Source organism: Pleurodeles waltl, chromosome 1_1, assembly GCF_031143425.1.
Source record: "Pleurodeles waltl isolate 20211129_DDA chromosome 1_1, aPleWal1.hap1.20221129, whole genome shotgun sequence".
Classification (NCBI taxonomy): Eukaryota; Metazoa; Chordata; class Amphibia; order Caudata; family Salamandridae; genus Pleurodeles; species Pleurodeles waltl.
In genome coordinates this window covers 228,714,005-228,737,096 of record NC_090436.1, presented here as the reverse complement: position 1 = coordinate 228,737,096, position 23,092 = coordinate 228,714,005, and the positions used below count along the sequence as shown (strand labels likewise).

Genomic DNA, 23,092 nt, shown 5'->3' with positions numbered 1-23,092 from the left:
CCACAGGTCTGTAACAGCGTGATTGGCAGAAATCAGAGTCACGAAACTCGCAAATTTCAATAAGTCACCTCGTAAGAAAAAAAAAGGTAATGTGAAATTCCAGGTTCTATGTCCAGAGGAGAGAGAGAGAGCTGTAACAACAATTTGTGTTTGAACAGCTTTGCACAGACTGTGTGAGCACAGTCAACATATAATGTTGGTAGTACTGCTGTACTGCTGTTTGGTGGCAGTGTGAATAACATGCACTACTATTACCCAACTCAATATATCGACGTAAGGAGTGTGGCAGGTCACGTCTGTCATATAGAGGCCACACACGTCTTTTCAATGAGAGATGTGATCACCTTACACATTTGAAAATGCGCTTCAGGTCATATGATCTGTGCACCCTATATCACTGTATCATTTCTAAGTCACCCGTGTCCCATCCACTCCACTCCATAACACGGGTCAAAGATATTGTAATTTACAACGCCAACAGCTCTAACTCTTGCAAAAGCGAGACCTATTGGCTTTGCCAATGTTTGCTACATGTTAGTGATCCTTCTCCAGGCAGCCATTGTGCTGCTGGCTCAGGCAGCTGGATGTACAAACAAAATATAATGATAATTACAGCTGCATGGAGGGAAAACACTATTTTGTGGAAACCCACAACTTCTGCCCAATCAAAATATATACTCCTGGCTACCAACATGCATTATCTACTGCAGGCATCCCAGCAATTCCATTTTTAATCCGACCAGTGGTACCTGCCTAATAAAAAAACAACTTTGTTCATATGAATATGTAGTTTTAAGTTATCTGGATCCCTGAATATATCCAGTTGGAAATACCTCTGCACTCCCAATCACGGTTGAGTCTGTCTAGGCAGTATTCACCTACCTAGATGTGGAAAGAACACCAATGATGAAGCACAGCACAATGAACAATGGGTGAGGTGTTCTTTTCCAATATAATATTAGACTTGTAGCATAACATTAGGATTTAGTTGCAAAATCTGCATACTTTGTGTGTAGCATGATAATATTTTGGGGCGTGTAGGCAGTTGAGTGTTCCCTTCCAGACTCCTTAGTGTGTGACTAGGATCTATATTGACATGATTGTGCACTTATCTTATTACACCACAACTTTGAGGGCACCAAGGAGTTTTCAGAGTTATTTAAACTGTGGACCAGTCTAATGCAAATCTACACTCCTGAAGAATTTACTGACCAATAAAATTGTATAGAAGTTCTTGGTCATATTTGTTGCATGAACATATCTCGTACAGAGTGTGTTTTTATGGTACAAATATTGATATATCAACCTATGTACATATAAACACAGGATAATTATTTATGAAATAAATATATCACATCATGAACATTGCTGAAGAATCCAAACACCAAAACAAAACTAGTAACACAGAAGGAAAATAAATTCAGGCAAATAATCTGCTGTAGTGCTCGATCTGTCCTTGAACTTCCATTTGGGGAATTGCTCTGTGCAACCACCAATCTGGTGCCAATCTGGTGCCCTGGACGAGGCGCATCCCTCATACCACCTAGTCCATAACTTTTGCCGTCATGAAGACCAGGGCCAAGAGCCGCATCCCTGTCAAGTTTCCCAGGTGCATTCCAGTCCAGGTTTTTTCTTTGAATTTTTGAACTTTTAGTCTTGTTTTTTCCATTATAAAACAGAGCTGTAAGTCCCAGAATTCAAAGGAAAAAACCTGGACCGGAGCAGCACACCATGCATGGACTTGGGGAAACTAGGCAGCTATGGAGATCCAAGAACATTGAAATGAGATACGGTCCACAGCTCGGTCATCCCCCCTGCCCATCAAACAGGACATCTTGCCACGACAGTACTTGCTTTTACATTGTTGATGTACCACATGCCTACACTCATTGCCCATCAAATCGCTGAAGTTTAATCCAATAAATAGCGTCATGAAGGATAAGCATTTACACTTTGCATTGTGTCAGACTTCAGTCCTCATGACAAAAATAAAAACAAAAACAGATATTACACCAAGGCCAACGTTTGTCTCCAGGTCCCATGAAGGTCAAACATTACAAGACCCAGTGTAGGTGCTTCTTGCTTTGAGTTAATTCTGTTGAAATCGAAACCGTAACAGCACTCATTTTATTATGTTCTGCTGATATAAAACTAAGAGCCAACCTCTTCAATAAATTCTGCTCACATGTGGCAGAAAGACTCAGACAGATAGGTAAACCAATAAACCTCATGGAAGAAGAGCAGGAATGCACATGTGGTTAAAACCAAGATAATGCTGATTACAGTTCACCATTAGAAACTCAAAGGGTATAACCTCAGCTAGGAACAACAGACCACAAACCAGCAGCTTAATTGAACATGGCAACTGAGCCCATAATAGGTGGTTGAATGACGTATGACAAAGAGATCTGTGGTCTGGACAAGGCCATGTAGGAAATCAGACATTTCTTCCAAAAATTTGGAAATCATGTGCATTTACAACAGGCCACACCTAACATCATGCTAGAGGAGAATCTAGTCAGTGTGCATGTCCATACGCCGAAGTCGCACTGCTCTCCTTTCTAGAAGGATGTAATTCCCTAGAGGCCTTTGTGTCAGAAGAAGCTCTCAAATCTCTATATCATCTCACATGGAAGGACATCTACAGTATACAGCTCTATGGATAAGCATATCAAGAACATGTAAAGCCCCAAGAATATAGGAGTCTGTTCATGGAAGTTCGTGTAAGCTCAGGAAATGACTCTAGATGATCATTGGGAATATGAAATGTAAAAGAGGATCCCTTCTAAACAGGATCCCAGTGGTGCCCCAAGTACACAAACAGAAGAAGACAGAGAGATAGTTAACAAATTTGGAAGAAATCAAGAAGACAATTGGGTGGATGGTATGACCTCAAAAGGAAGATAGAGAGGTTGCAGTAAAAGTAGCCACACAATTCTTTTGGTGAAACATTTTATTGAGCATCATATGGATAACAAAGTATATGCTCCTTACCGACTTTGTTTCATTAGTGCGACTATTTCGAGCTTCCACCTGGCACAGTAGCTTAAGGGTTTTGTAGTCCACTGGCATAGACCAGTACAACTGGATCCATGTGACATTCGTAGAATCTAATATTGGTGTCACATTTGTAGGAGGGATCGGATGAACTGAAAAGATCATAAGAAATGTGACAGAATTTGTCTTATGTTTATACTATTAATTTCATCTTCATATACATACATAACATTTCATTTATTGGGCATGGATGTTGATTATACCTTCTCCTGATGTCCCCTGTCTTTTTACTAATATTTCTGATGCGCCCATGTCCTTTATTTCTTGAGACAAAATCCACATGCTTGCAAATTCAAGACCAAGATGACTTTTAAACAGATAGCCAGTGGTTCCAAATCTGTGGTCCGGGGACCCCTGGGGGTCCGCGAAGCCTCCTCAGGGAGTCCGCGACTGCTTAGAAAATTAAATAATAATAACAGGTTAGGTCCCCACCTTTCAGTAATGACTCAGTGGGGGGTCCCCAGATTCCAATAATGATTCAGTGAGGGTCCCTGGGTTCTAGTAATGATAAAGTGGGGGTCCACAGAAGTCAAAAGGTTGGGAACCACTGCAGATAGCAAATTTAAAAAAAAAACTGTTTGCAGCATGCTTACGTAAATAATTGTTGCTGTTTTATTGAAAATTTGGGTGAGACCATCTCTTGCTCAATTGAATTATGCAGTGAAGAATTTCTTTTTTGTGTAAACAAGCATTTTGACAAGCAGATCTTAAATTCCACTTGGAAAACATTGTGGAATAAATGGAAAAAGAATATTGATTCTGAGTACTGAAATATGGAGTTTTCTAAGTCTTAAAGACGTAAACAAATTAAATGCTTTTATAAAGTAAAGTCTGCTGCAAAATTCAAAAACATTCCTACAGAAACTTACCGTGGGGTACATAAACAGTGCATAAATAGGCAAACAAAAATTTGGGGAGTGAAAAGTAACAAAGACTACTAGTACTACAGCACAATGGTGGATAATGAATTTTACTCTGTGAACAGGCTATATCGTCCAAGAAAGCACACTGACTCACAACCATTGATCATACCAACTGACAAACATAGAGCTTTCCAGCCACTAACATGCTAGGGGTGAACCAAGGGGAAAGGAAAGGGACGGGGACATGTAAGTAAGTAAAGTGATCACAAGAGATACCAACAAGGAATATAAAGGACCTGCATGCTGTATATATAAGCCCATTCGTTTGAAGTACATGTGTTAAGTAGGTTTATACATTTAAAAAGTTTTAATTTTTCTGTTTTTCTTTCGTCCAATAAGGCAGTTTTCCAATCCATGTCACCCATCCCATACTGACACTTTGAATGTCTAATTAATTGGGGCATTTTCCCCCTTTTCACTTGTGGTGAATTCAGTTACATTTAGGTTAGGTGTTTCAAAAACTGTCACAAGTGCATTTCAAAATCTTTGTATTTGTCTATAAATTAAATTAATAAGAAGGCCCTTTCAGATGTCACGGTTGATTTGGAATAACCATTTGTGAGCACAGGAGTGCTTTTTGTGTACTCTTAGATGCCTTTGTGAATTGACCCCAAACGTCCACCTCCTTAATAGTAAAGTGCAAAGAGGGCACATGCCTTTATATTTCTACTAATTGTATATGGATATTCCCATTTTAGATGTTTTGGAGCCAATTCGCAAAGGCATATAAGAGTATCTAATTGAGTACTACAGATTTGCATTGTGCAAAATGCCTTTGTGAATAGGCCCCTACAGTGGCATGTCTTCTGACACCTCATATTTTAAGACTACACCTTCGAAAAGAGATAGGATGTGCTTGACTTGGGCAGAATATTTCCCAAGAGTTATCTGTAGCACCTTGTCTCTGTGGTAGTGCAAGCCAAAGTAAAAGGAATGTGAGAAGCAAAAGTCAAATGCAGTAAAATGCAGTCATATGCAATACAATGCATTCATTATAAAACTACAAACTAAATGATTTAAATATTGAGCTAGGCTGTTATTACAAACAGTACAATCTTGATTGAATATTATGGGAACATTAGAAGGAAGGAATTAAGTGAACATAGAAAGAGGCAATGGAGAAGCCAAATGTATTTTGGGAGGAGGATCCCTGACCAGTTTCCGTGCTTAATTGATAAAAAAAAACAGTACAGGCACCCACTAGCGAAAGCTGGGGTTGCATTCCACCTCATGCCTCTTTCTTCCACCGCCCCACATTTTGCCTCTCTTTTTCTCACTCTTGCAAGTATTTTCCCTGATCTGCTTTCTCTCTTTATCACTGTTTATCTATCTTCTCTTTCTCCTTCCCTCTCTTTCTCTTGTTTTGGCTCAAAGTCTGATGATGGCATGGCAAGGAAATCCCTGTCCCCATAAATGGGTGCGGGTGCCCAACACCTACAACCACTAGCACAAACTAAGCACTACCCACTCCCCTTACTCATGCTTCCTCTTGCATCCCCACTTGGTACCCTGCTCCATGCCTACCCGTAACCCCTCTATCTCCTCCTTCCTCACTCAGTGATTCTACTATAGTTGTGGTCAAACAAGACAACACACACACATCATCTATAAAACACAACTAACACATCAGTCACTTCCCCAAGAGGTGCCTAAAATGAATTTATAGTAAATACTTGTAAGCTGAATAGCCAACTGCTGTATATTGGTATCCACGTATGCTGCTTTGCCATTATCAAAGCCTCAAATGTTCCAGCGAGTCATTGATACAAACACTGCATATTCGTCACCTTTATGTGTTACGTCCAAGATAAGGTTAGCATGTCTTTTTCCTAGAGGGTTTTCAGCAGTTAAGGTAAAGTTGTATATCTTTTGCCGGCTGCCAGTGCTCCAAGAACACGAGTCCCTGCTGGAACACTTGTATGTGGCTTGTGAATGCCTAAAAAGAGAATCAAACAATACTAATTTTATTGACATTACAAATATCCATGAGGATGTAAAAATTACTTGGAGACTGAAGAACGTACATAACTTCGTTCACACATATTTGTGATAAGCTGGATTTATAATATTAGACAAGCGCTTTATTGAATTAATTATTTAGTAATTGCATAATATATGTTTAATAATAAGGCACAATAAAAACCCCTAAATACATCAAGTAACTTTCATGCCTTAATAATCATCCACAAATATACCATACCTCTCCATCCTTTGTCTTCACTGTTGCTCAACATTCACCCCAATCCTCACTAAATACAAAACCTTTCCCTGCTCTTCCAAGCTACACTGAAAAAGTGTACCTCTGTCAGAATGATGACTGGCTTGGACAATTACCTACTTTGCCTCCTCCTTTAGGGAACATACCCTTTCAGCTTTTAAAAGAGATTTCAATCGGAACCTACTAGCTCTCCTAGGTCACAAAAACACACACCTGTACACACTAGACAACTATTACATCTCTCCAAATAGGCAGGAAATGTAAAATATCAAAAACTCAGTTTGGTATACAGCTTTATTTTGCAAAAGGGCTGGATCAAATCAATGTTTTGTCCTTAACAAACATCTGCTTGTTCGACTTGCAGCAGCCCTCCACACTGCATTTTTAGCACCTTAGTCTTTACCCTGTCTTTAAGCAAGGCACAGTCAATCACCATTAAATCTACTTGATAATCCTCTTAGTAGCATATAGCCGGTCCCTTAGTTACGAGTGGACATGCTCCATCAAGCCCTCATAAGCATTGTTTAAATCAAACACACCAATGATTGCCTCGCTGTGAAACCCTGCACTGGATTAGGCCAGACCCCAATTCAGAAGAGCTGTTGGCACATGGTAGATATCCTTGTTTCTCCTCTTTCCTACTTCCGTGCATTCTTGATGCAATTATCCATTGGCCAGTCAGTTGAACATCCCATACTACTAAACTTTACCTCTGGGGCATGACCTGCTACAGTCAGCAACCCCTCTAACCTCCTGTTCATAAAGAGAATTCTAGGAAACACAGATTCCATCTTCATCTTCCATTAGCCCTTCTAGTCACGCTAATTCCCATTTTTTGGAAACCTCACTCTGAGATCATCAAAGTAGAGACTTTTACTCCCTACCATTCCCCTGTAGTTCTGTCCCCTTACCCGCCATGCAACATCACAGGTAAGCATGTTAGTCTGCAATATCTGTGCAGAAGGGTTTAGAGGCTGTCTGCAGTGCATTGAAACATTTCACTATACATGCTGTGAAACCGCATTGTCATGAAAAGCAATCCATTGAGCATGCTTTCATTCGCCCATGTAGGATATACAGCTACCTTTGCTACCGACAACATACTTTGTTGAGGGAAAGGCTGAATAGAGATGAGGTCAGCACACAGTCTTGCTTCATTCCCTTTCTAACTGGAAAAACTAATGAACATGTTCCCTCCATCTATGCAGACTGTGGCAGTATTCTCAAGGTCAAACCCAGTTTCCAAGAAAATATTGAAAAGAGGACCCATTCAATGTGTAAAACAAAAAGCACATTTTTAAAAAATTCATTCTTATCTTTTAATGTTCCTGGGGTGTTGTCTATATATAATAATTGAGATGCAGTCAAACCTTTGTCTCGGAATTTCATAAAATGTTTCCTCAAAGAAAAAGCAAGAGTCTGAATGCTTTACACATTTTCTCTAAGGCTCTCTGCTCTCTGCTATAGCTACTAGGGGTTTATAACAGGCTTAAATTATTGGAACATTTTCGTGGACCTAACAGTTTAGTGCCTTTATTACTCGTGGAGGGTTATCATCCACCTCAAACTATAACTCACTGTCTTGCAGGCTGTATCTGAAAAGTGCCGTACTTCACCCTTAAGGAATATCATTACTGTGACACAGAGACCATCTAATCTGTTATCATACATTTTAAATAATATATGTAGAATACTTCACCCAGTGATTACTTACTATGTGCCAATCAAGGATCATTTTCTTATTTCCTCTATAAGGTACAATCAATTGAAACGATTAAGCTTTAGAGATGAACAATTTACTGAAAATCCTGGCAGTCTAGATAAATATCTCTGTAATTCCAGTTTTAACATAATGATAGCCTAATGCTTTATCCTGAATACTTACAATGTCACTTCTTCCAATAAGAAACAATGTGATAAATTAGTTACTATCTTAAAGTGCTTTTCTTTTTCTAATCTGGCTCATAAGTATCAGGATGAACCGATTTGTAAAGCTTCAAAAATGTATGCAGCATTATTTTCTGACAAATATGTAATCCAAATCTGGAATTCTGTTTGGTAGAACAGTTACTCATCTTCAGTCCTGCCAGTGCCTGCACTTCCAGTGGGGGGAGGGGAGCCTTCAGGAGGAGCTCTCTAATTGCCAACACCTGCTGCAGGACTAGCACTATAAAGTGTACCTGCTGTCCCTTGCAATGGGCTTAAGTCCTGCCAGTGCCTTCACTTCCTGTGGGTGTACTTCGAGGCCCAGGATCCCAAGAGCTTCAGGAGAGCTCTCTAATTGTCAACAGTGACATGGGCATGGTGTTTTTGAATAGCTGCACTAAGTGTGCCTGATGTGCCCAGGCATGGGACACAGGCTCACTGTGCCACTGGAACCAAGCTATACCTGGCTGGAGAGCCCTAACTAAGGTGAAACGGGTTCTTGTGTTCTTGTTGATGGAGGACCTGGCCTAGCAGTTCTATTCCCCTGAGAAGCAAGGTAAAGACTGATATGCATATGGTTGGGACCAAATTGAGGTGGGATGGTGGGCACAAAATAATGGACTGGGATGCGGGTCCAAGCAATTGCCACTGGTTGAGATTAGTTCAAGTATTCCATCCATCACCTTGTTGTTTTTGCAACTGCCGCCCTAAGTGAGCCAGGTATGCCTAGACCTGGATCCCAGGCTCACTGTGCCATTGGAAACAAGCCATATCTGGCTGAAGAGCCCTAACTAGGGTTAACCTGTCTTAGGTTGCCTGTGTTCTGGTTCAGGGAGGACCTGGTATAGGAGCTTTGGCTGTACTGCTCAAATGAGGAGCTGGGTCAAACCTGATTTGCATATGGCTGGGTCCAAAGTGCGGTGGCATGGAGGGCAAAAAACGATGGATTGAGATGCCGTCTGATTGATTGCCAGTGGTTGAGATTAATTCAAACACTGCCCTAAGTGTGCTGGGTATGCTCAGACATGTGTCCCAGGCTCACTGTGACACCAGACCCAAGTTATACCTGGCTGAAAAGCCCTGACTAGGGGCAACACAGTCCTAGGTTCCTTGTGTTCCAATGAGGAGCAGGATCAAGACTGATTTGCATATGGCTGGGTCCAAACTGAGGCGGCATGGTGGGCAAAAAATAATTGCTTGGGAGGCAGCCCGGGTGATTACCAGTGGCAAGATTAATTCAAGCGTTCCATCCAACACCTTGGAGGGTGTTCTACCTACTTTCATGTTTGTGACCTCTTGCTACAGCGTTCTAGTGCCTGCTTTTCTTGGGCTTAGTTTGTGCTTTAGAAAACCACTAGATATAAACAAATACATTAGAAAACACAATTTTCTTTTTCTTCAGGTTGAAAACATTATCCCATATTACCTGTTCTTTCTTACACACACTGCTTAAAACAGGATTGTTTTGTGTGCATTCTCATGTTTCTTGCCCCACTTAGGCACCATTCATGTACGTGGCTATGTAGTGCAAAATGTTTGAGAATCCATAATAAGTCATCCCTTTGTTGGCATTCCCCTCATTTGCATTGCATTTTTCATGAATACCTCCCTGATACGCCTCTAGGATGCCGCACTACTCTCTCTGGTTGTCACTCAGGACTAAGAAAACATCTTTCTAAACTGTGGAATTTCTGAACATGTAAATACCATCTTATGATGCAAAAGTACATTGGCTTAAACTTTGGGAATCAAGTTATATTATTGCATGCTCAGTTTGCTATATTTCTAGGCAAATGTCTGAATAATATATATCAAATCTCCATGGACTGCACACTGCACCTCAACCTCACTCCCCCCTCAAAAACATAAGGGTCCATAACAGACAGCTTGAGGACACAATTTAAATCACTTAGTGGTATAAATGCTGTTGAGAATGTGAGCATATTCCTGATGTAGTAGAGCTATGCCAGATTATAAGGAAAACCAAAGGCTATGTAAATGATTCCCATGGACACAGATTGTATGGAAATGTACCTCATGTGGATATCCTGAAAATCTAGGAAGGATCCAGTTCTTGCGGGCCACACTCCTGCCCTACTACACAAAGTCATTATATAAATGCCGTTTGTAGGGTGCTTGTAAGAAGAGAATGAAAATGGGTATTCTAGTAGGAAAGTAGAGAACGCAATGACAAATGTAGAGGGACATTTTGCACAGTGGAGTCAGGGAGAGAGTCATTCACACTATCTAATAAAATGGACAGTCACACAAAAAGAAACACCTGTAGTGTTAGGGCAGATAGCAAAGCCAGAGTGTACAGTATGCAGCAGGCATTGGATCAGGCACTCTAAATGCACACCTCAACAAAGGTCCTAGAGAAATATCACCACATCAATCTTACCCTAATGAAAATTCACTGGCTCTCCTTGGGGTCTCACACACTTCAAGGCCAGTAACATCAACTACAAAAGCATGCGGGCCAGCACCCATGTCTATGTGGCAAGCTCACAATCCCCAGTGCTCTAAGCACACCATCTTCAAATGCACCATCAGACAAGACACATGTGCAAGAATTCAAAACTAAGCAGTAATCTTTGGTCATCTATACATCCAGGATCTGGGTCGACATCATGTATCCATCAGGACAACCCTATCATTATTCAATGTAGGTAATTGCTAAAAACCCAAAATTTCGAAAGCACTGCATTGTGACACAGTGAAATGTCCACTCCCCTTTCAGAATCTAGGGATATATGATGGAACAATGCATGCGCCAACCACACATGCCTGAACAACGCGGTCAGAACAACGACTGCGTTGTTTCCACGACCACCTTTACCACGCATGCCCTTACAACAAAGGCATGTGTGGTTTTCGCATGCCACCCCACCCGCCATATAAACACAGGTACCCTGATACCCCCACCCACCCTGAGCCCTGAAATCTACCCCGATCCCCTTAACCGCCCTAAAAGCTGATCCCACCCCAAAAATAAAACTACCCTGACCCCCGCTCTAAAAATAGAACTACCCTGACCCCCACCTGCCTAAAAATAAAACTACCCCGACCCCCACCCCTAAACACTACCCTGATACCCCCTCCCACCCTGAGCCCTAAAACCTACTCCAACCCCCACCCGCCCTAAAAACAACCGACTCCCACCACAAAAATAAAACTACCCCACCCATAAAAACTCCCCCGCACCTCCACCCACCCTAAATACTAAAATTACCCCTGCCCCTAAAAACAAAATTACCCCGACCTACCACCCCACCCTAAAAACCATAGTACCCCCGCCCCCCCCACCCAGCCCTAAAAGCAAAACTACCCTGATCCCCCACCCAGCCCCTTAAAAAAAAAAACTACCTAAACCACGCTGACCCCTAAAAACTACCCCAACCCTAAAAACTACCCCAGCCCCACTTACCTGACCGCATACTACCCCTACCCCCACCCTTAAACACCTGACACCCACCCACCATAGATACAAAATTACCCCACCCCTTAAAACCCAACCCCCCCACCTGCCCTAAATACAAAATTACCCCGACATCCCGCTCCTGAAAACCCACCCCCACCCACCCTAAATACAAAATTACCCCGACCCCCCACCCCGTCCCTAAAAACAAAATTACCCTGACCCCCCACCCTGCCTCTAAAAACAAAATTACCATGACCACCCACCCCTCCCCTAAAAACAAAACTACCCCCCATCCCCACTTAACTGACCGCGTCCTCTCCCAATGGTGCCTCCCTTTTTCTCTGCTTTAACCACCCATGTGCACATGCGTGTTTAAGGCAGAGAAAAAGGGAGTCGTTGTTAACGTAAGCATGGTTCTACTTGTGATAACGCTGTTGTCGTTCCAGTGTCGTTGTTCCGGACGTTTCCCGAATTTAGCACTCCCTTGCCTCTCTGACTGGAACTCTGCCTTTGACCCTGTTCAGCTCTTTGCTGCCTTTTGGATTAGTCGTGTTATACAAATACCACATTTATACATACTTACTTTCATGTATAAATGGAGCTGGTGGTCCTTTTCAGACATCACCACCCATACACTTGTGTCTCTGTCCCTGACTGCCAAGTAGACATGGAACTGCTTGTTTCACATTGAAATGTTAGGAGGAAAGATTACATTGTTGACTAATGTGCACATCTTTTGAGGGACCCATTTGATTTGATATAAAAGCTGTGCTTGTAGTGTACGTTTAATTTAATACAAATATATGAGCTGTGTCTAAGGTGCTACTTAGGTAGGTGATATATGAAGTACAGGAAATTGTTTGGAATACCATTGCCAGACGACTGAATGAGCACCAACTCATACTTTACCTATGGCAGGTTGTGTGGTATAAATACCAGTCAGTCAGTCAAGTCTTTATTTGGCACTAGGCCAAAAAACACATAAACAATTGTACATTGCATTAACCCATTCACTGCTAGGCCTTCCCCCTCCCACCCACAGTGCTGAGCTCCTATTTGGCTATTTAGGTAGTCCGCTCTTAGGCCCTCATAACTTTATGTGCAGATATGTATGGTACATAGGTATGTATTCTAAATGTGCACCCTATTTACCCAGCATCATGGGGATTCTACAAGTACTCAGAGTTTGTGGATACCCCTGGAGGGGACTGAGAAATTAGCCAAAATGCAGCTAGATTTTGACTTTTTGGGGGTAAATGGAAAAAAAGTGCTGCAGAAGAAAGCATCTGTTTTTTTCCCTGCAAATGGCATCAACAAAAGGTTTGCATTGCTAAAATCAACATTTTCCGAGCGTTCAGGAACAGGCAGACTTAAATCAGAAAACCACATTTTTCAATACAGTTTTGGTATTTTACTGGGAGATAGCCCATTTTTCCTATTTTTTGTGCTTTCGGCTTTCGTCCAGTTAGTGGTAGAAATGGCTATGAAACCAAAAGTGGATCCTGGAAAGCTATACATTTCTGAAAAGTAAACAGAATTCTGAATTCAGCAAGGGTTAAATTGAGTAGATTCTTTAAGGTTTTCCTACAGAAAGCAACAGTTGAACTAAAATAAATACTGAAATTGAGTTAAAAAACACAACCATTTCTGTCTATGTTTTCATCCATCACTACTTCTACTGTGGCAGGGTTTTAAAAACAATAAACCATTATGTTCGCTAGATCCTTTTGGGTGAGGTAATATATAGGGCTTGTAGGTTCACCAGGAACCCGAGGTACCCAGAGTTAATAACGGACCTGCACTTTGCAATAGTTTTACATTGTGTACCGAGTATTCAGTAATTCATTTGGAAAATATGAAGAATGAAAACTAGGTATAAAGGAAACCTATGTATTTCCGGAATGGGCACAAGATATGAAGTTTAGAAGCAGTAGTTATTTGCACATCTCTGAATTTGTGGGTACCCCTACTAGCATGTGAATTAGAGGCATTTCTGCATTTCTCAAAATGACTTCTTTCTTACACACTGTCTTATTTGGAAGGTGGAAATGCGGAGAAAGACAATTGACAGCAACACTTTTTCTACAATTTTGTGTTCCTCTAAGTTTCCCAATAAAAATGGTACCTCACTTGTGTGGGTAGGCCTTGTGTCTCCGACAGGAAAGGTCCCAAAACACAGCAAGTACACATCACATTTTGCACTACAAATGTACCCTTTCTTTTAATGTGCCTGGTAGAAAGGCTGTTTCCAACAATGCCTGTAGGAAAATGCCACAGTTGGCATGGTTACCCCCCGCTTTTTGCCTAGCTTGATGACAACTTTGATTGAAAGTGTGCTGGGATCCTGCTAACCAGGCCCCAGCACCAGTGGCCTCTGCCTAAAACTGTACCTTTGTTCCCACAACTGGCACAGCCCTGGCATACAGTTAAGTCCCTTGTAAAAGGTACCCATGGTACCAAGGGCACTGTGGCCAGGGAAGGTCTCTAAGGCGTGCAGCATGTATTATACCACCCTGGGGACTGCCTTGCAGCTTGTGTGTGCTGGTGAGGAGAAAAAGGCTAAGTCGACATGGCACTCTTCTCAGGGTGCCATGCCCACAAACCACTACCTGTGGCACAGGTAAGTCACCCCTCTAGCAGGCCTTATAGCCCTACAAAAAGGGTGCACTATACCACAGGTGAGGGCATAGCTGCATGAGCAATATGCCCCTACAGTGTCTAAGTCTGTTCTTAGACATTGAAAGTGCAGTGTAGCCATAAAGTGTATATGATCTGGGAGTTTGTCAAACACGAACTCCACAGCACCATAATGGCTTCCCTGAATACTGGGAAGTTTGGTACCAAACTTCTCAGCACAATAAACCCACACTGATGCCACTGTGGGATTTATTGAAAAATGCATACAGAGGGCATCGTAGAATTGTCCCCTGCATGTTCGCCCAACTGCTAGTGTAAGACTTACAGGTCTGTGCCAGCCTGCCACTTTCAGACGAGTTTCTGACCACATGGGGTGAGTGCCTTGGTGCACTCTATGGTCAGAAACAAAGCCTGCCCTAGGTGGAGGTGCTTCACATCTCCCCCTGCAGGGACTGTAACACCTGGTTGTGAGCCTCAAAGGCTCAAGCCTCGGATTACAGTGCCCCCAGGGCACTCCAGCCAGTGTGGATGCCCGCCCCCCCGGACACAGCTCCACTTTTGGCGGCAAGTCCAGAGAGAAAATTAGTAAAAACAAGGAGGAGTCACCCCCTCAGCCAAGACCACCCCTAAGGCGTCCAGAGCTGAAGTGGCACCCTCCTTGACAAATCTTCCATCTTGCTTTGGAGGATTAGAATCAATAGGGATAGGAATGTGCCCCCTCCCCAAATGGAGTGGGCACAAGGAGGGTGTAGCCACCCTCAGGGTCAGTAGCCCATTGGATACTGCCCTCTGTCCCTAACACTCCCCTAAATTTAGAATTGAAGGGCCCCCTGGAACCCAGCTCATCAGATTCCTGATGACCTCAAGAAAGAAGGATTGCTTAGCTGAAAACCCAGCAGAGAAGAGAAAACAACAACTGACTTGACCCCAGCCCTACCGGCCCGTCTCCTGCTTCAAACAGCTGCAAAAGAATAGCGACGCCTCCTACAGGTCCAGCAACCTCTGAAAAGCCTTCAGGGGACTGCCTGCATCACAGAGGACCAAGAAACTCCCGTGGACAGCAGACCTGTCCAACAAGAAGGAAGAAGAAACTGCTTCTAAAGGACTCCCACCTCACTCCAGAAGCGTTAGTCCTAAACCACTTTGCACCCGACGCCCACGTCCTGTGTCCAGGTGGCCCAACTGGCCAGAGACAATCCCCAAGCGATTCCGTAGGAAGTTGGCTCTGTATATACTATTTCAAAGTGAGAAATAGTGTGCACAGAGTCCAAGGGTTCCTCTTGGAGGTAAGATAGTGGCAACATTAGATAATTCTAATGCTCTATTTTGTGGTAGTGTGGTCAAGCAGTAGGCTTATCAGAGGGTAGTGTTAAGCATTTGTTGTACACACACAGGCAATAAATGAGGAACACACACTCAAAGACTTACTCCAGGCCAATATGTTTTTATATTGAAAAATATTTTTTCTTAGTTTATTTTAAGAACCACAGGTTCAAGATTTACATTAAACACTTTAACTGTAAGGTACTTCAGTTAGATACTTTAGGAACTTTGAATAACAGCAATATCATATACAGTCTTTGTAAAAATGTCAATAAGCTTTTTTCAAAGTGGACACAGTGCATAAATCAACAGTTCCTGGGGGAGGTAAGTAAAGGTTAGATTAGGAGGTAAGTAAAACACTTACAAGTCTCAGTTCTGGGGCATAGGCAGCCCACCATTGGGGGTTCAAGGAAACCCCAAAGTTACCACACCAGCAGCTCAGGGCCGGTCAGGTGCAGAGGTCAAAGAGGTGCCCAAAACACATAGGGGCCTATGGAGAACAGGGGTGCTCTGGTTCCAGTCTGCAGCAGGTAAGTACCTGCATCCTCGGGGGCAGACCAGGGGGGTTTTGTAGAGCACTGGGGGGGGGGACAAGTAGGCACACACACACCCTCAGCGGCACATGGGCGGCCGGGTGCAGTGTGCAAAGCAGGCGCCGGGTTTCAGGTAGGAAACAATGGAGAGACCCGGGGTCACTCTAGCGGTGCAGGCAGGCACAGGGGGGGCTTCTTGGGACAGCCACCACCTGGGCTAGGCAGAGGGTCACTCCTGCGCTGAAGTTCGGTTCCTTCAGGTCCTGGGGGCTGCGGGTGCAGTGTTGGTTCCAGGCGTCGGGTCCCTTGTTATAGGAAGTTGCGGTCAGGGGGAGCCTCTGGATTCTCTCTGCAGGCGTCGGTATGGGGGCTCAGCGGGGTCGTCTCTGGTTATTCACGGGCTCGCAGTCACCAGGGAGTCCTCCCTGAAGTGTTGGTTCTCTGAATCTCGAGCCGGGGGCGTCGGGTGCAGAGTGAGAAGTTTCCGGTGTGAAACGTGCAGTGTTTAGAAGTTGCCTCTTTGTTGCAAAGAAGTAGCTGGTTTTGAACAGGGCTGCTGTTCACAGGAGTTTCTTGGTCCTTTAGTCCAGGGCAGTCCTCTGAGGCTTCAGAGGTCGCTGGTCCCTGTCGGATGCGTCGCTGGTTGCAGGTTTTCGAAGTTGGAGATAGGCCAGTAGGGCTGGGGCCAAAGCAGTTGTCGTCTTCCTCCTTCTCTGCAGGCTTGTAGGTCAGCAGTCCTTCTTGTTTCTTCAGGTTGCAGGAATCTTCTTTCCTGGATTCTGGGGAGCCCCTAAATACTGAATTTAGGGGTGTGTTTCGGTCTGGGAGGGCAGTAGCCAATGGGTACTGTCCTTGAGGGTGGCTACACCCTCTTTGTGTCTCCTCCCTGTGGGGAGGGGGGACATCCCTAATCCTATTGGGGGAATCCTCCAAACTCAAGATGGAGGATTTCTAAAGGCAGGGGTCACCTCAGCTCAGGACACCTTAGGGGCTGTACTGACTGGTGGGTGACTCCTCCTTGTTTTTCTCATAATCTCCTCCAGCCTTGCTGCCAAAAGTGGGGGCAGTGGCTGGAGGGGTGGACATCTCCACTAGCTGGGATGCCCTGGGGCGCTGTAACAAAAGGGGCGAGCCTTTGAGGCTCACCGCAGGGTGTTACAGTTCCTGCAGTGGGAGGTGAGAAGCACCTCCACCCAGTACAGGCTTTGTTACTGGCCACAGATGACAAAGGCACTCTCCCCATGTGGCCAGCAACATGTCTGGTGTGTGGCAGGCTGGCAGAAACTGGTCAGCCGACACTAGGAGTCAGATTAGTATTCAGAGGGCATCTCTAAGATGCCCTCTGGGTGTATGTTACAATAAATTGCACACTGGCATCAGTGTGCATTTATTGTGCTGAGGAGTTTGATACCAAACTTCCCAGATTTCAGTGTAGGTATCAGGTGATCCCTATGGACTGCAGCAGTTATTCTGCCACCCACAGGGAGCCCATGCAAAGGGTTCTGCAGGCCTGCCAGTGCAGCCTGCGTGAAACGGGTGCATGCACCCGTTTCACTACAGGTCTCTGCACCAGGTCACTATAAGTCACCCCTATGGTAGGCCCTCTCAGCCCAGAGGGCAGGGTGCAGGTACCTGTGTGTGAGAGCACCCCTGCACTAGCAGAGGTGCCCCCATAAACTTGAGATACATTTTCCTGGACTTTGTGATTGCGAGACGCCATTTTATGCTTGTACTGGACATAGGTCACTACCTATGTCTAGCTACAAAATGGTAACTCTAAACCTGGGCATGTTTGGTATCAAACATGTCAGAATCATACCGCAATACTGTTGCAAGTATTGGAAGTATAATTTCATGCACTCTGGTGGTTCCTTAGAGGACCCCCAGCATTGCTACCACCAGTCTTACAGGGTTTTTCAGGCAGCCCAGCTGCTGCCACCCCTCAGACAGGTTTCTGCCCTCCTGCTGCTTGATCTGATCAAGCCCAGGAAACCAGAACAAAGGATTTCCTTTGTGGGAGGGAGGTAACATCCTCTCCCTTTGGAAACATGTGTGACTGGCTTGGGAGGGGTAGCCTCCCCAAGCCACTGGCATGCTTTGAAGGGCACATTTGGTGCACTTCATACATAAACCAGTCCGTACCGGTTCAAGGACCTCCAGTCCCTGTTCTGGCGCAAAACTGGACAATGGACAGGGGAGTGGCCACTCCCCTGTCCATCACCACCCCAGGGGCGGTGCCCAGAGCTCCTCCAGAGGGTCCCTGGGTTCTGCCATCTTGTTTCCAAGGTTGGCAGAAAATTCTGGGAGCATCTTAGTGGCCAGGTCAGGCAGGTGACGTCAAGGCCCTCTCATGATAGGTGCTTACCTGGTTAGGTGACCAATCCCCCTTTCAGGGCTATTTAGGGTCTCTCTCTTGGGTAGGTCCTCAGATTTGGCTTGCAAGACTCTGGTAGGATTCCTCTGCAACCTCCAGTTCGACGTCTGGCCACAGGAACCATGACTGGACCCTCCAGGAACTGACATTGCTACAATCACCAAAGAAGACTCTTCTGCAACTTTGATTACACGGATCCTGCCAGCTTTGCAACATTTCCCTGGCCGTGCATCCTCAGAAGACAGCAACTCTTCAGCCTGCACAAGAAGAAGGAATCTCCCTTGGAGTGAAGGAGTCACTCCCCTGCAACCGAATGCACCTACAGCAAATGACGACCTGCTGCGTGGATCTCCCCTCATCTCGAGCTGCGTGGATCCTGCATCACGGGTGGTGGTCCGGATTAGTCCTCTTGGTCCTCTCTGCTAGTTGTTCAACTTTGGTAGGTAAGCCTTTGCCTTCCCATGGAGAACAGTACCCCAGTGTACCATGTCTTTTGCAGCTGCCAAGGCTTGTTGGTCTCTCCTCCAAGGGATCTTCAGGCTACGTGCAGCTCCAGTCCCCAGCACTTCTTCCTGCAAAGCACAGTCTCCTGCGTGGTTCTCCAGCGGCGTGGTGCTCCTTCTGCGACTCCTACGTCCTGGTCCTGTGGAACTCCTGTGGGTGCTGCCTCTGCTCCTGTGAACTCTCTGCGATGCTGAGGGTCCCCTGTGACTCCCTCTCCTGGGTTGAGTCCTCCTGGGCCTTGCTGGTTGCCGGCAGCACCCCTTTTCACTAACCGCATGTTTGCCTTTGCCAAGGCTTGTTGGTGGAATTCCTGCACCAACACCCATCTGCAATCTTCATTCCAGCGTGGGGCATCTTCTGCATCCATCATGAACTCTTCTATGGCTCCAGGGCTGCAGTGCTGACCTGTTGTTCATCACCGTTGAACAACTCCTCTAGTAGAGCTGGGATGGGTAGTAGCTCCTACTCCTCCTGGACTCCACTATGACTCTTGGACTTGGTCCCCTCTTTCCACAGGTCTTCTTTCTTCAGGAATCCAGAGCTGGTTTTCTTGCAGCCTTGACTGAGTGTCTTCTTTTTCTTCTTTTCCTCCTTTTAGGTAGTTTGGGGAAAAGCCAGTGCTTTACTCCAGCTTTCCTGTTCGCTGGGGGGTACTGTGTTACTTACTTCTGTGGTTTTCTAGTACTCCCTACTCCCCTCTACACATTCCACTTATCTAGGTGGGAGTCCTGTGTTCGCATTCCATTATTTTAGTATATGGTTTGTGTTCCCCTAGGGTCACTATTTGTTATTGCTATTTGCAGTGTTTTCTAACCTTTTCTATGCCTATTTCTGACTACTAGTGTATATATTTAGTGTATTACTTACCTTCCATTGGTGGGTTCCCCTTCTAGTAATTTGTGGTATTGTGTTCCAAAAATAAAGTACCTTTATTTCTGCACAACTGTTTTCTTTGATTTGTGTATGTGCTGTGTGACTACAGTGGTATTACATGAGCTTTGCATGTCTCCTAGATAAGCCTTGGCTGCTCATCCACAGCTACCTCTATAGTGCCTTCTAGACACTGCCTACACTTCATGAAGAGGGGGTACCTGGACCTGGTACAAGGCATAAATACCTTAGGTATCCAACACATACCAGGTCAGATTCCTACAGGAAACCTGTAAAGTTTTTTAAAACTAGACACCCAGGGGAATCCAGGTTTTCATGACTTCTGTGGCTCTCACAAGATTCTGATACCCAGAATCACTTGCAAACCTCAACATTTGCCTAACAAAACACATTTTCCTTACATTTCTGTGATGGGATGTTCTGGAATCTGGTGGGACCCACAAATTTCCTGCCACCCAACGTTCACCCAGGTATCCTGATAAAAATGCTTCCTCACTTGAGTGGGTGGGTCAAGTGCCGCAACAGAGAAGGGCCCAAAACATATTGTGGAGACATCAAAATTATCTATCGCAAAATTACCTGTTTTTGCAAAAGGGCACCTGCATTTTTGCTCCCAGGCTTGGTGGCAATCTGCGGAAACCTACCGAACCCAGACTCTTCTGAAAACACCCGGCGGAGTCCAGGGAGGTGTGGCTTGCGTGGATCCCACAACGGTTTTCTTACCCAGGATCCCCACAAAACCTCAAAATTAGCTAACAAATCACATTTTCCTCACTTTTCTGTGTGGGACACCATGTCACCACAAATTTGCTACCACCAAACATTCCCCTTGGTCTCCTGATAAAAATGATACCTCACTTGTGTAGGTGGGCCAAGTGCCTGTAACAGGGAAGGCCCAAAAACTTGTAGAAATTGAGAAAGAACCAAAACGGCTCCAATAGGGAAGTTTTTTTCATGTTTTTAGGCTGACTCTGCTTTGGGCACCCACACAAGTAGCAGAGTTTTTATCAGTACACCTGGGGCAATGCTGGTTAATAGGAATTTTATGGATTTCAGAATTTCCAGCACAGAAATAAAGTTGGCAATTTGCAGGGCTTTGTGGGTAAGAAAGTGGTGTGGGGTGCATGTGAGGTACACCATTCTGGACTCCCTCAAATGTTTAGTTATTAGAAGTGTCGGGGTCTGGTAGATTTTTTTAGGTGGCAGCGTACCCAAATCCAAAAATGTGCAGCCGCTTACCATTGCAAGTGGGATGATATTGGAAGTTAGCCAAGTTCTCTTGGCCTATATGTAAAATCAAAACCCAAAAGAGTCAGATGTCCTGCTTGCCATTGGGATGATATGCTTTAGTCCACGGGGGGCTGATAGACTGTTACACCGTTCAGTTGGGGTGGGGGCATAACCATGCCCATGGAGGTGGGCACACCCAAACCTTTTATGTTGTTTTTTTTTATTCCCTGGATTCTAGTGGGCTGTCTCGTAATTACCCTATCTGCCCCCCTATTTATGTGGGGTGGGGAAATGAACACCTCTACACTTACAAAAAAAGGATCCCTGGTATCTAGGGGGCTTTCTGCCCCCGGAGGGCAGATATGGGGTAATTACCCCACCTATCCCCCCCACGGGGAGAAAGACAGTTTCTATTTATTTTGGGGTGGTTGGAGGCTTTGGCATGCCCATTTTGGGCAGCCCCCACCTCTACATAAAACAAAAGAGAACCCTAGTGCCTATAAGGCTTTCTGCACCCCTGGAGGGGCAGATAAGAAGCTGTTGCCCCGATCTGACCCCCAGGTGGAGCTGAAAGACTAAACTGGCCCAAAAAATGGAGGGGAGCTCAAGCCTTTGCCCAAGGGGCTGCTCTATACTCCCTGGTGTCTAGAGGGTGGAGCCCTGCTTGGGGATCACCCTCCTGTGGTGATCCCCAAGCAGGGATCCACTGGGGAAGGATACCATTGGAAAGAGAGACTCTCCCCTTTCCAACAATACCTCTCCTGTCTGGATTGGTGCTCGGGGGGCATTTTCAGAGATTTGTTTGCAGAGATCTCTGATTGTCATTTCCCTGAAAACCAAAAACAGCGTCGGGAGGTTGTCAAATTGTTGCCCACCTCCCGAGGCTGTTTTCGCAGAAAGGAAATCCCTCTGGTGCTCGCACGTGAGGGATTTCCTGATTGATTGCAGAGGACAGAAAGATTCAGCATGGAAGGAGTTAATATCACATCAGACATACAGTAAAAAAGTAACAAATGGCCTGGCACATAGTTTTCATTTATATATTAAGGGGCATATTTATACTCCGTTTGCGCCGAATTTGGGTCGTTTTTTTTACGCAAATTCGACGCAAAACTAACTCCATATTTATACTTTGGCGTTAGACGCATCTAGCGCCAAAGTTCATGGAGTTAGCGTCATTTTTTTGCGTGAACACCTTCCTTGCGTTAATGATATGCAAGGTAGGCGTTCCCGTCTTAAAAAATGACTCCGATGCATATGCGTCGTATTTATACTCCCGGGCAAAAATGACGCCCGGGAGTGGGCGGGGCTAAAAAACCCGCATTAGTGCCGGATTTTAACGCCTGGGTCAGGGCAGGCGTTAAGGGACCTGTGGGCTCAGAATGAGCCCAGAGGTGCCCTCCCCCGCCCCAAGGGACACCCCCTGCCACCCTTGCCCACCCCAGGAGGACACCCAAGGATGGAGGGCCCCATCCCAGGGACATTAAGGTAAGTTCAGGTAAGTATTTTTTTAAAAAAAAATGTGTGGCATAGGGGGGCCTGATTTGTGCCCCCCTACATGCCACTATGCCCAATGACCATGCCCAAGGGACATAAGTCCCCTGGGCATGGCCATTGGGCAAGGGGGCATGACTCCTGTCTTTGCTAAGACAGGAGTCATTTCAATGGGGGTTGGGCATCGTAAAAAAATGGCGCAAATTGGGTTGAGGCGATTTTTTTTGCCTCAGCCCGACTTGCACCATTTTTGGACGCCCATACTCCATTTTCCCCTTACGCCGGCGCTGCCTGGTGTATGTCGTTTTTTTTCACGCACACCAGGCAGCGCCGGCGGCTAACGCCGGCTAACGTCATTGAATAAATACGGCGCCCGCATGGCGCTTCAGAATGGCGTTAGCCGGCGCTAATTTTTTTGACGCAAATAAATAGTTAAAAACATCTTAAATACAGTATAGGAGCCACATGTGTGGTAGGGTCCAGTTGTTGTAGAGGTTAAGAAAGAATTGAAATCAGGAGAAAGTATTGCACATCAGGACTAGACATCTTTATCTGTAAGTG

The 23,092-nt window shown here is 44.9% G+C and overlaps 1 protein-coding gene across 3 annotated transcripts in view; it reads right to left on the bottom strand.

Moving 5' to 3' along the window:
* Positions 1–23,092, bottom strand: part of OSMR (oncostatin M receptor) — a 345,202-nt gene that overhangs the window by 146,593 nt on the left and 175,517 nt on the right. For all 3 annotated transcript variants that reach the window (XM_069221332.1, XM_069221326.1, XM_069221330.1), the window contains exons 7-8: positions 5,768–5,916; positions 2,995–3,149 (exon numbers count right to left, since the gene is read on the bottom strand). In XM_069221332.1, the coding sequence (XP_069077433.1) occupies positions 2,995–3,149; positions 5,768–5,916 (304 nt within the window). The remainder of the gene's footprint in view (positions 1–2,994; positions 3,150–5,767; positions 5,917–23,092) is intronic.